The sequence below is a fragment of the Emiliania huxleyi genome, assembly GCF_000372725.1.
Source record: "Emiliania huxleyi CCMP1516 unplaced genomic scaffold EMIHUscaffold_377, whole genome shotgun sequence".
NCBI lineage: Eukaryota > Haptophyta > Isochrysidales > Noelaerhabdaceae > Emiliania > Emiliania huxleyi.
In genome coordinates, this window is record NW_005199145.1 from 78,700 (window position 1) to 90,200 (window position 11,501).

The following is an 11,501-nucleotide window of genomic DNA, read 5'->3' on the forward strand; positions in this document are numbered from 1 at the left end:
TTGCCCTCCTTGTCGCGGTGTGCAGGCGAGCCCCGGAGCCAGCCCGGCGCGCTCGAGAGGTCACCCTCGGGCGAGTAGATGAGCGACTTGCTGACGCCGTCGAAGACGCTCGCTCCCTTCTTCTGCGCCTCGAGGAGGCCCTTTGGTCCGGAGTAGGCGGCGACGGCGCGCGAGGGCTCGTCGTTCTGGCAGATGTCGTCCGCAAAACCGATGAGACGCATGCTCGGGTTGTCACGTTGGACTTCGTGGCAGATGTCATGGAGGAAGCAGACGCTGAGGATGGTGGACAGCGCGCGTCCCTGGATGACCCCGCAGGCGGACCTGGCGTAGTTGGGGTCGTTGTAGTCGGGGCACTCGAGGCTGAGTGGGTCCCAATCGGCGGCGGAGAGGTCCAGGTCGTCGCCGTCGGCGGAAGGCAGCCGCAAGGCCCCCTCGGCCTTGACAAGGCGGATGAAGCTGGGCGTGCCCATGATGAGGCGAGCGACGGGTAGGAGGTCAGGGCGTCGCTTGCGGATCCAGTCGAGGAGCTTGACGCGCCCACAGCCGTTGGGGTCAGGCTTGTTGTCGGCCGTGAGCGCCTGGGCGATCGTGTTGTAGAAGTTCTCCTTGTCGCCCGAGATGGTCGCGTTCTCCGGCTTCGTGCCGTGCCACCCCGCGACGGTGTGGGCGTACAGGTGAGTGCCGTTCTTGGAGAACGCATAGTTCTTCGGGAAGTTGACTGGCGCACGGGCGCGCTCCTCCGCAGCCTCGGCCGCCTCGAGGTCGGCGAGGGCGGCCGTTGCCTCGGCCGAGCCGTGTCCGTGCGTGATGCACCTCGAAGTGTACGCGGCTTCCGCAGTGGCGGTGGTGACGGTGGCGTCCTCGAGTGCCTCCGCCCTGGCCTTGGCAACCTCAGGCAGCTGTGTGGTACAGAACTGCTCCGCCCAGTCGCGCTCCTGGAGCGCGATGCACCGTTCAGCTGAGCGCGTGAAGATGCTGCAGAGCCCGAGGGGCCGGCAGCTGACGCCATCGTCCTTCCAGAGGCAGACGGCGTTGAGGTCGTCCTCAAGCCGCTTGAGACGCTCGTGCATGACACCCCAGCCAACGGAGGTGCAGAAGTTGAAGAGGCAGTCCGCCCCGTCGGTCGACTCGGTGATGATGCGGACGAGCTCGTAGTCGACTTGGGTCGGGCCGCCCTTGCGGGCGCGAGGCAAAGACTTTGCGAACTTGTTGAAGAACTTCCTCTTCAGTTCATACCGCGCGACGCCCGGTTCGTCGGCGGTGACACTGGCAGGCGGGGCCCGCGCTTGTGGCGTCTTGCCGAGGTAGTTGGCGACAACCTTGGGGTCGCGGCCGTCGGCGGGCGCGGAGGGCGAGAAGGCCGCCCACGCCTTGCCGAACTCGCCCCGGTTCGCGTAGTAGTGGGCCCTCTTGACCATCTGTTCCATGGAAGGCTGCGAGGGGCCCGGCGAGTCGGCAGCGTCGCCCTGCTCCAGTGGGGTGGGCGGGACGGAGGCGGAGAGCGCCAGCTCTTTCCAGAGGGCCAGGAAGCCGTCGGGCGAGTGGGCGATGGTTGCGGCGCGCTCGACCATCTGGTCGGTCGTGTAGCGCGGCGAGCCGCTCGGCCGGCAGGTGACGAGGATCGTCGACGCGACGACGAAGATGGCACCTCGGGCGCCGTCTTCGGTGCCGGGCGCGTTGGGGTTGCCGCCGAAGGCCTTCATCCCGAACTCGAGCACTGAGCGGATCTTTGCACGGTACTCCTTGTTGTCGGGGAAGTCTTGGCTCTGCAGGTGGAGACGCTTGAGGCACTCGATCGAGACGCTGTCGCAGATGGAGAGATCGTAGTCTGCGGCGGGCGTAGTGTTGAGATTGATCGTGTCGGCCACCCCCGAGGGGGAGTTCCAAGCGAGCGAGACGCCGGTGGCGTTGCGGAGGGCGGCAACAGCAGCTGCAGAGGACGCAGCGGCGCCCGGGACGGCGGGCGCCCACGCGAGCCGCCGGGTGCGAGTGGCAGCCGAGACGCCACGGTTGTCAGCGTGGGTCAGGTTGGCGCCCGGTGTGCCCGGCGCCGCGTGCTGCAGTGCCTTGGCGATGGCGTCGGTGCACTCGGCCTTCGGCGTGATCTTCTCCTTGTGGGCTTTGTGCAGCGGGTCGTTGCGAGACGAGAGGTGGTTGAAGAACATGCTCGTCCCGTTGCCACCAGAGCCATCCGGAAGTTTGTTGGGGATGAGGCAGCAAATCTGGGCGCAGCACTCGCACTTGGTGAGCCCACTGGAGGCGAGGTCCACGGGCGTGTAGTTGTGCGTCTTGAAGTGCGTGCAGAGCGACTTGGCTGTCTTGAAGTCTCGGGCGCAGATGGAGCAAGAGAAGGTTTGGCGAGGTGGGTTGGTGTTGGAGCTGCTGGCGGCTTGCGATCCCCCCGCCTGCTCCGCCACGTTCCCCTCCTCGCTCTCTCCTCCGACGTCCTCGTCGGACGGTTCTTCGTCGTCGTCGTGGCCACTGTAAGGCGGCGGGGGCTTGCTTCCATCGCGGCGCTTGAGGCGCTGGGAGATGGGCCCCTCGTCGATGTCGACGTCGCCCTCCGAGGTGGACTCATCCGTCGTGGTGTCGACATGCTCTGGAGGCGCAGGAAGGGCGTCTAGGAAGGCCGCACCGGCGTCTGCCGGATCGGCGTCGGCGCCGTCGTCCGCCGGGGCGATGGCGGGTTCGTGGTCGTCGCCCGTGCCCTGCTCGCCGTCGTCGGACGCCTGTCCTTGCGGTGGCGGCGGTGGCGATGGCGGCGGCGAGATCGAGCCACCTGGATCCGGTCCGGACTCGGGCGGCGGCGGCGGTGGCGGCGAGTCTGCGGCGTTGAGCTCTAGTACTTCGCGCTCGGCGTCGGCGAGGCGTTGTCCGGCGGCGAGGGCTTCGTCGTCGGTCGTCGCCTCGTCGAGGGCAGACGATGCGTTGTGCTTCTTAGCAAGGGCTTCCTCCTCCGCCGCCTTGTCGAGGGCAGTCGATGCGGCGCGCTTCTTGTCACGCTTCTTGCCAGCGGTGGCGTCGGCGTAGGACAAAGGGTCCGACGTGCCGTCGTGGTGTGTCTTCAGCACCTTGGACGAGCCCTTGGGATCGCCCGCACCTCCGAAGGTCGTCCGCGCTTTGCCGCTGGGCGGGGAGGCGTCGCCCTTGGCAGCAGCGTCCGCGAGTGGTGAGCGAGGGCGGACGAGCGAGCCAGATTCTTGTGTCGGTGCCGGGCGGACGACGCCGAAGTAAGTCGGGGCGAAGAGGTTGGCCGGGAACGCGTCGCCGCCGGGGGGTGGCGGTGGGGAGGGCGGCGCTGGCGGCGGCGGCGAGGGAGGAGGAGGAGGGGGCGGCGAGGGGGGCGGTGGTGGCGGCGGTGGCGGTGGCGACGACGGTGGCACCGGCGGCGGCGACGGCGGGGCCGATGCTGTCTGGCAGTCGAGAGGCGGTTCGAACCGGCGCTTGCGCCTCGGCGGCCGGTCGATGGGGGAGGATGTCGATGGATCGAGCTCTTCGATGCTGGCGCCGTCGCCGGGCGAGGTCGAGGGCGATGCAGCCGACGATGACGCAGTGGCGCCGTTGCCGGTTGCCGTCGAGGACGACGCAGCAGATGACGACGCAGCGGCGCCGTTGCCGTTGCCTGGCTGGGCGTAGGTGGTGATCGTGCCGGGGCTCAGGACGACGGGTTGGAGAAGGACGCCGGGATGGGCTGGCGTTGCCTCCCCTTCAAACGGGTACCAGAAGTCGAGTAGGATCTGGGTCGAGGTCGGGATTGGGTAGTGCACGTTGATGTGGTCGAGCGCCTCTTGGATGTCGCGGTACTTCTTGTGGCGCGCCCTCGAGCCCCCGACGGCGCCGTGCGCTGCGCAGAGGTCCCACGTGGAAAAGACGCCCCAACCAGACCCTGGAACGTAGAGCGCGTAGTACCAAGGCTTGGGCGCGGCGGAGACGCTGTGTAAAATGAACAGGGAAGCGAAAATGCCGTTTTTGGTGTAAGCCGCCATGAGGCCGGCGAGTAAGAGATCTCCCGGGAGCTTTGCCATCACCAGTCCCAGCGGGTCGGAGAGGTCCCAGAGGCCGCCCGCCGACGAGGTGTCGCGCGAGAAGAGACTGGTGATGGTCTCGTTTGCGGGCGTGCCGCCAACGAAGATGTCCATGTCGGAGTTGTTGGGGACGGGCGACGCCAGAACGGCGCCTCCTCGTCCTGGTGCTCGACTGCCTTCGGTACCTGTCGACCAGGGTCCCGGCAGGAGCGAGTCGTCGGACGGGTAGAAGATGCGCTCGGAGTCAATGGACTTGTACAACTCGTGGCTCCGAGAGGGCCGCACCTCGCACAACCCAACCAGGCCCCCGCCCAGCGGGGTAGTTTCCTGGCTACTGGTCGGGCTGTGGTTGGTGCGGTTGGCTCCGGCTCTGCCAGTCGTCGAGGGCAATGGGCAAGACGGTTGTGCCGCCCCCGCCCCCTCATCCGAGGGGACCCCACCGGCGTTGTGGACACTGTGAGGGACAGGCTGCCTTGTGGCTGCCTTTGGTCCAGCACAGAGCCATTCTGCACGGTGCCAGGTGGGTGGGACGGTCGAGGTAGTCGGCGCCGGACCTGTGCAGCGGGTAGAAAACACGCTAGACACGCTAGGCACACTAGACTCGTCACGCGACACAGACACAAAAGACAGGACACGAGACGAGGTAGCCTCGGCAGCAGCCGTGGCAGCAGCCGTGGCAGCAGCCGTGGCGGCAGTCGTGGCGACAGCCGTGGCGGAAGCCGTGGCGGAAGCCGTGGCGGAAGCCGTGGCGACAGCCGTGGCGACAGCCGTGGCGGAAGCCGTGGCGGAAGCCGTGGCGGAAGCCGTGGCGGAAGCCGTGGCGGAAGCCGTGGCGGAAGCCGTGGCGGAAGCCGTGGCGGAAGCCGTGGCGGAAGCCGTGGCGGAAGCCGTGGCGGAAGCCGTGGCGGAAGCCGTGGCGGAATCCACGGGGCGCAGAGCACGCGTGCTCTGCGCGAGTGCGAGCGCAGGATCGCTCAGGATCAGCAGCACGGCGGCCGCGAGCCGAAGAGGCCCGACAGCCGACATGCCAGCTGAAGTAAGGAGTTTGTTGTTAACCTCACGTCCAGGAAGGACCGGGGAGCTGAGAAGCGCACCCAGTTGGCCGGACGCTCGGCATCGGGCTACGGGCTAGAGAGCCCTGACCCCTAGCTAGGGGGGGTGCGCATTCGCAGGGCCATAACACGTCTCCGAGGGATGGCTCAGATCGAACTCTTCTTCTAAAAAGAAATTAGAAATCACATCACGCATTGCAGCCGCTCTATCGGACGCTGCTCCTTCCTCATGGAGTCGGGCCAGGTGCTGCTATCCATATCGTTCGCGACGGCTCGGGCATGCCTCGACGTGTGCGCTCAACACGGGACGCGACTCGCATGCGTATCGGACCTGAGGCACCGGTCGACGGCTTCTCCGTTGCCAGGTGCCACTGCGTCTGCAGGATGGACGGGCAACTACCGCTGGCCTCCGAGTGCAAGCCCCGATGGTATCGATTCTTGGGCTCACTGCTCAAGCTCCGGGCACTCTGAAACAGTAGGGACCCTCTGGGCGCGCGGTGAACCTTCTGGACTGTCGCACGATGGGTATTCTGCTTCGTGTGTTTCGATGACGAGCGACGGCTTGGCCAGCCTCGCATGCCAATCGCTCAGGCAGTGCCTCTGCACGGCCAGCAATGAAACCGAGGCAGTGGGCTCGGACCTCCCAAAGTCACGTCTGCGAACGCTGGAGGCCAGCGAGGCGGCTGTGCGGTGGCAGGCGTGGCTCCCTGGCCTGTGGGCGATTCTCCTCGTCGCCTCGCTCCCACCGGCAGTCGTGGTGGGATGGCTGCTTGCTGGACATCTCAAGCGGAGCCTATCGAAACCGGCGACGCCTCCGCCGCTCAGGGGCACAGAAGCCGACACGGACGAACTCAGTGGCGTACGACAGCGGCTGACGGTGGCGGTGCAAGTCGATGCGGCAGTGGCTGCCCGGGTCTCATACGGCACAGTCGCTCTCGGCTGGTGGATGTTTATCGTCGCGTGGGGACCTCAGCCGTGGGTGATGGTCACTGGTCTCGACTTGGCGGGCGTATTCGGCGACGCGGTGTGGGTGGAAGGTCTCTTCACAGCGCTCGGCCCGACGCTCATCGGCCTCTCTGTCCGACCGACGGATCGAGTGGGAGTGAGGCTCACGGGCGGCCTCTTTGCCTTCTCATACCTCCTCCTCGCGGCGACCGACTTGCTACCCGTGTCCCGCGCCCGGGCCGCGTTTGACCACGGCGAGACGATGCCGCCCTATGTCCAAGTTGAGCCTCCGCCCCGCAGCGAGTGGGTCTTGGTGCTCGCAGCCCTCTCGCTCGCGCAAGCCGCGAGTGAGCTCGCCGCTGCCGCAGCCTTCGCCACCTCCTTCTGCCTGGAGCCGCGCGCCGCCCTCGGTCGAATCTGGACGGCTCTCCGCGGGGTATGTTTCGCTCTCTCCGTCGTCCTGCCGCTGCAGCTGATTGCCGCGCTACAAGTGGACCCCTCCTTCACTACCCGCCTGACGTTCCCGCTGCGCGTCAGCGCGGCAGCAGCCTCCTTCGCCTGCGCGCTTGGCCTGTCGCCTCTGGTCCGCCGGCGCCTCCACGCGTGCCTCGGCTCGTTCTGCTTGAAGGACGAGGTCCGATCGCTCGCCGCGGTCGGCGCCCTGATGGGCGGCCGGCGGCCAGACGACGCCTGCGCCGCGGCATGCCGGTCTTTCCGCCTCTTGCCGTGGCGCGCGCTCACCGCCGAGGACTGCGCGAGCAGTGCCGACTCCGGGCTGCACGAGCGGACAGAGCCGGCCAAAGTCGGCTGTGTCGACGCGTTCGTGAGTCACTCGTGGTCCGACGACGGGCAGGAAAAGTACGAGGCGCTCGCCTCGTGGGCGCGCGCGTTTGAGCACGAGGTCTGCCGGCCGCCGACGCTGTGGCTCGACAAGGCGTGCATCAACCAGAGCAATGTCGACGCGTCGCTCGCCGGGCTTCCCGTCTACCTGGCGGGCTGCCGCAAGCTGGTCGTGCTCGCGGGGCCGTCTTACTCTTCGCGCCTCTGGTGCGTGCCGTCGTTGTCTGGCTGCAGATGGCGCTCTTCACTCTTGTGGTTCTAAATAGGTGCGCCATGGAGATCTTTGTCTGGCTGCAGATGGGTCGGGGAAAGTCGGACGTGACGGTTGTGCCCTTTGGAGACCACGGCCACGCCAGAGGCAGCACAAAGGAGAAGCGGCTCGGCGCAAGACGCCGCGACCAATTCTCGCGCTTCGAACTCGCGCACGCACGCTGTGCTGTTCGGTGCGACACGCACCGGCTCCTCGCCGTCATCGAGGCGGCCTTCGGCTCACACGCCCCATTTAACACTCTCATGCGGTCCATCCTCTCCGAGCGGGTCTTTGTTGGCGCTTGCGGAGAGCTGCTTTCGCGCCGGCCTGCCTCGCTGGTGGTGGTGGGTGCCGAGGTGTAATATAGCTAATTTAGACCGGACCCTACGCGCTACGGCTTTAGACGCTGAGTAGAGAAGTTTAAGGTACACTCTTCCACTCTCGCGACTCCACGTCCACGTCTCAAGAGGTGTAATTTATGAGGGTGTACAATATATGTCCATAAACAAGAAAACCGGACACCTGTCCTCCTCTCACTACGAAGGCGCGGCCCGGCGGCCGCGGCGGAGGCGAGGCAGCCCGCACCACTCCCACCGTCCCAGGCCCCGAAGCCGAACCCACACGGGCGTACGTATAGTGACAAGAAACTGACGCACGCGCCCCATTCACGGAACGCTCTTTCTGTGCGCACTGCATCCCCGGGGTGTGCACAGGACAGGACAGTCTCAACCGAGCCGTCGCGGCAGGCGATGGTCCGGCGCACTGCTAGCTCACCACCTCCCTGTCAATCAGAGCTAGCTAGCCGTCTCTGCACATCCTTATGCAGCTCCGCGACCGTCGCCCGCACCGCAGCCCTAACACGCAGCTCCGCGACGCTCGCGCGCATCGCGGCCTTCACATCAGCCATGCCATCAGCTCTGCGAGAGCGCTCGTCGTGGGCGGCCTCGGCTCCCTCACCTGATACGAGAACGAGTTCGCACAAGTCAGTGGCGGTGAGCGACCACATGGGCCGCCTCGGCAACCCCTTTGCGGCCCTCGCAGCGGGTGGACGCCGCCGAGGCGCTCCGCCCTGCCAGGCGGTCAGTTGAGCAGCATGGCACGGTCAGCAGCGCCGAAAGGATGTCGCAAGGCGTGATAGCATGGCCGCAAGTTCCAAGTACGCCGAATTCCCATGAAAACAAGTAAAAAATCGCGCGAAAAAAGAAATCATGCCAAAAAATCGGCGCCTGCGGCGGGCTGGGGGACCCCATCTCCCCCCCGCATGGGTACCCCCTACAGTAGGGCCCTCGCCTCCCCCCAGAGATTTTATACTTGTTTTCTGTTTTTCAAAACGCCCGCCCCGCGCCCGCCGGCCGCCGCCAGCGCCACCCCGAGGCGGCTCGGCCCCCCACACATTTAACGTCGTGCGGCCGTGGCGGCACGATCAAGCCAAGGGCGGATCAAGAGAATTGAGCATGCAGAACACTCTCACACACCGACGCTGGTCGTCGAGCTGTGCGTGTCGGACGTGTGCTCAGACACCGAGCCACGGGGCCGACAATCACCGCAACCACACCCCGGAGAGAGTAAGGGAGGTAGAGAGGAAGAGGGCGCTGCGCGCTCGCTTGAGGGCTACGACTAGTGGAGGAGCTCACTTTGCGAGGATAGCGGCGATGGTGGCAGAGACGGAGTCGGCCTTGCGGTCGGCGTCGACCGGCGAGTACAGGCCCTGCTTTGCGTAGTAGTCGACGACGGGCTTCGTCTGCTTGTGGAAGGCGTCGAGCCGCTTCGTCAGCGTCTCCTCGTTGTCGTCCTTGCGCTTGACCAGCGGCTCTCCCGTCTCGTCGTCCTTGCCCGCAACCTTGGGCGGGTGGAACTTTTCGTGGTAGCTGCGGCCTGCAGACGCGTGGCGGGAGGGCGGCGTCAGGCAGGGTGCAGGGCTCACCGGCGTCGCGGGTGCCACCAACTCTCTCGCCACGTCTCGGATGGGGCACGTCTCGGATGCGTCTTTGCCGTGCTTCGGCTGTGTCTCGGAACTGCTTCGGCCGTGTCTCGCCCATGTCTCGCCCGTGTCTCGGAAGTGTCTCGGAAGTGTCGCTCGCCAGACGCCGGGTGGATGAGCCGGCCGCAGATGCGCTCGACGAGCGTCGCATCGGGCACCTTCGAGGCACCGACCATGCGGTCGACGAGCCGAGACGGGCCGAGACGGGCCGAGACGGGCCGAGATGAGCCGTGGGCTCGCCTTGAACTCGATGACGTGGTCGATGTGGCCGACGCCCTCCGAGGTCAGCATCCCATCCAGCTTCTCCGCTTGCACCACCGTGCGCGGGAAGCCGTCCAGGATGAAGCCGTTGCCGCAGTCGGGCGTCGAGATGTTGTCTTTGATGATGCCAATCACCTGCGATTGGGGCGGCGGCAGGTGGGCGGCGGGCGCAAAGAGCAGGGACGCGTGTGGTGGGAGAGAGCAGAGAGGGCTGGCCGGTGCACGGTGCACGCGGCTCGCGCAATATTCGTCCGACACGAGGCCGATGATCTCGGCCGATCTCGGCCTAATCACGGCTAACTCTCGCACAATCTCATCCGAGACGAGGCCGCCCTTCTCCATAACCTCCTTGGCCGCCTTCCCCATCTCCGTCCCTGCGCGCGCACAGACGAGCGGCGTCCGTCGGCCGCCGCAACGCCCCGCGCGGTGTGTGCCCAGGTCTGTGGAGAGGCGCGGTGCGCAGAGGCGCCGCCAGCGGCCGTGTGCAGCGCCGCTTTCGCGCGCTCCCATGGGTGGTTGAGCAGTACGCGCGTTCGCGGCGCGACAAGCCGGACGCCCAGCCCCTCGGGTCCGCAGCGCGACTCGCGCCGGTGTGTGGCTCGTGCGGGCGCGCAGAGGCTGCGCCGGGTGCCCAAGCCTCAAGAAGGGGCACTGCGCACCAGCAGCGACAGCGGCGCGTAGCAAATCGCCGGTCGCGAGGTGGCACAGCTTGTACTTGTCCTTTATCAGCGGCGCCTGCCGAAGAGCCGCGGCAGTGTGAGCCTCTCCGCAGCGGCCGGGGCTGGAGCGCGGAGTCGGCGGCCCTCGCAGCGGTGGAATATAGGAGCAGCAGCGGTGTCTGGGTCTGGTTCAGCAGTGCTGCTGACGCGCCTGCGTCCCCTTGCCGCTGCCGGGCGGCCCCACGAGGATGATGTTCTTCTTCGGAGGCGACTGCGGACGTGCGGGCACAGAGCGCTCTGAGAAGCGCTCCGCACTGAGACAGCAGAGCTGCTAGAGACGGCGGAGCGTGCAGAGCGCTGCGCTGGGGTGACGCGCCTCCATCCTGCGCTTCAGCTCGGCCAGCAGGTCGGTGGTGGACGCCCTCGCGAGATCGGCGGGCATGCTGCTGCGGCTGCGAGGGGTGCGGAAACGAGCTCTGAGGTTGTGCTGAACACAGGCCAGGCCGAAGCGTGTCTGTGCTGTCAGACAACGATGCAGCCGCTCGCGTCGCGTGCGTTGGCAAGAGTGCGGAGCCGAACGGTGCGGCGCGCGCGCAGAGGCGGTGTGTTGCGCTGGGAGGAGACGCGCGTGGTTTGGGTTGGTGAGGTGTGAATTGGGTCGGTGCCTTCGCGTCGCAGGGCAAAATGCGCCTTCCGAGTCGGCTCAAAAAGAATTTTTACGCGACTCGTTTTATTTATTAGAAGGTTGCAGGTTGCTTAAAATCCCTGTGTGGTGGCGGCGTGCCGTCCTCCCATCCCTCCCTTGGGTTGTCTGTTTTCTTTCTTTCTTTCTTTAGAAGGTTGCAGCTGCGCCGAAAGGCGAAAGAAGCCGCGAGAACAAGGGACCGGCAGGCGGCAGCGGCGTCGCAGAACGAGACAGAGGAGAGCGACGCGACAGAGGAAGAAGCGACAAGAGGGAGAGCACGACGAGAAGGGGGCGACCGCGAGGTGGCACGAAGGTTGCAGCGAGAAGCGGCGAGAGACTGCGAAGAGAGATAGGAAGAGGCGGACGCCCAAGGGTGGGCGACGGCTAGCGCACCACACCCCTCTTCTTAAAATCCCTGTGTGGTGGCGGCGTGCCGTTCTCCCATCCCTCCTTTGGGTTGTCTGTTTTCTTTCTTTTTTTTTTAGAAGAGTCGTCCTTGCGAGAGAGATTTTTAGAAGCCAACAAGAAATGTGGCACACACAGTGATTTGGGCTCGGCAGCTTGTCGACCACCAACCAGCCGAAGCCGGAGTCGGAACCGTAGCCGAGATGGTCGTCGAGGGAGTCGAAAATGTCATTCGCCTCGCTAGTAGAGCCGGAGCCGCATGAGTCTTGGTCGGAGGAGGAGTCGTGGAGGAGGAGGAGTCACCAGCCGACTTTATCTGCCCGATCACGACCGAGGTGATGAGCGACCCGGTGATGGCGGCGGACGGGCATGCTTACGAGCGGACGGGCGATCGAGCG

At 66.1% G+C, this 11,501-nt stretch overlaps 3 protein-coding genes across 3 annotated transcripts; 1 reads left to right on the forward strand and 2 right to left on the reverse strand.

Annotated features, from left to right (window-relative positions):
- Positions 1–231: 231 nt before the first annotated feature.
- On the reverse strand, positions 232–4,139 carry EMIHUDRAFT_243101 (hypothetical protein; the record flags this gene model as incomplete). The annotated part of the gene is made up of 5 exons (XM_005771632.1): positions 232–241; positions 322–2,599; positions 2,636–2,708; positions 2,847–3,126; positions 3,439–4,139. The coding sequence occupies 5 exons, from the start codon at positions 4,137–4,139 to the stop codon at positions 232–234; spliced, it is 3,342 nt and encodes a 1,113-aa protein (XP_005771689.1).
- A 2,790-nt stretch (positions 4,140–6,929) lies between these two features.
- EMIHUDRAFT_444953 (hypothetical protein) lies at positions 6,930–7,615 on the forward strand (the record flags this gene model as incomplete). Its single annotated transcript, XM_005771633.1, has 2 exons — positions 6,930–7,069; positions 7,129–7,615. Coding segments are annotated over 2 exons (380 nt in total), but the record flags the coding sequence as incomplete, so codon positions are not given.
- Positions 7,616–8,536: 921 nt separating this feature from the next.
- Positions 8,537–10,709, reverse strand: EMIHUDRAFT_444955 (adenylate kinase). The gene is made up of 8 exons (XM_005771634.1): positions 10,679–10,709; positions 10,390–10,465; positions 10,225–10,284; positions 10,014–10,089; positions 9,664–9,728; positions 9,334–9,489; positions 9,194–9,251; positions 8,537–8,987 (listed from the first exon to the last, which is right to left on the reverse strand). Exons 2-8 carry the CDS (start codon positions 10,453–10,455, stop codon positions 8,743–8,745), a joined length of 726 nt encoding a protein of 241 aa, XP_005771691.1. The 5' UTR covers positions 10,456–10,465; positions 10,679–10,709; the 3' UTR covers positions 8,537–8,742.
- Between the last annotated feature and the right edge of the window lie 792 nt (positions 10,710–11,501).

Excerpts from the sequence above, each read along its gene's own strand:
- EMIHUDRAFT_444955 (XM_005771634.1), bottom strand. The coding sequence starts at position 10,455 with ATGCCCGCCGATCTCGCGAGGGCGTCCACCACCGACCTGCTGGCCGAG. Across the intron at positions 9,490-9,663 it reads GCCTCGTCTCGGATGAGATT|GTGATTGGCATCATCAAAGA; the intron begins GTGCGAGAGTTA and ends CCCCAATCGCAG. Across the intron at positions 9,252-9,333 it reads ACCACGTCATCGAGTTCAAG|GTGCCCGATGCGACGCTCGT; the intron begins GCGAGCCCACGG and ends GGTGCCTCGAAG.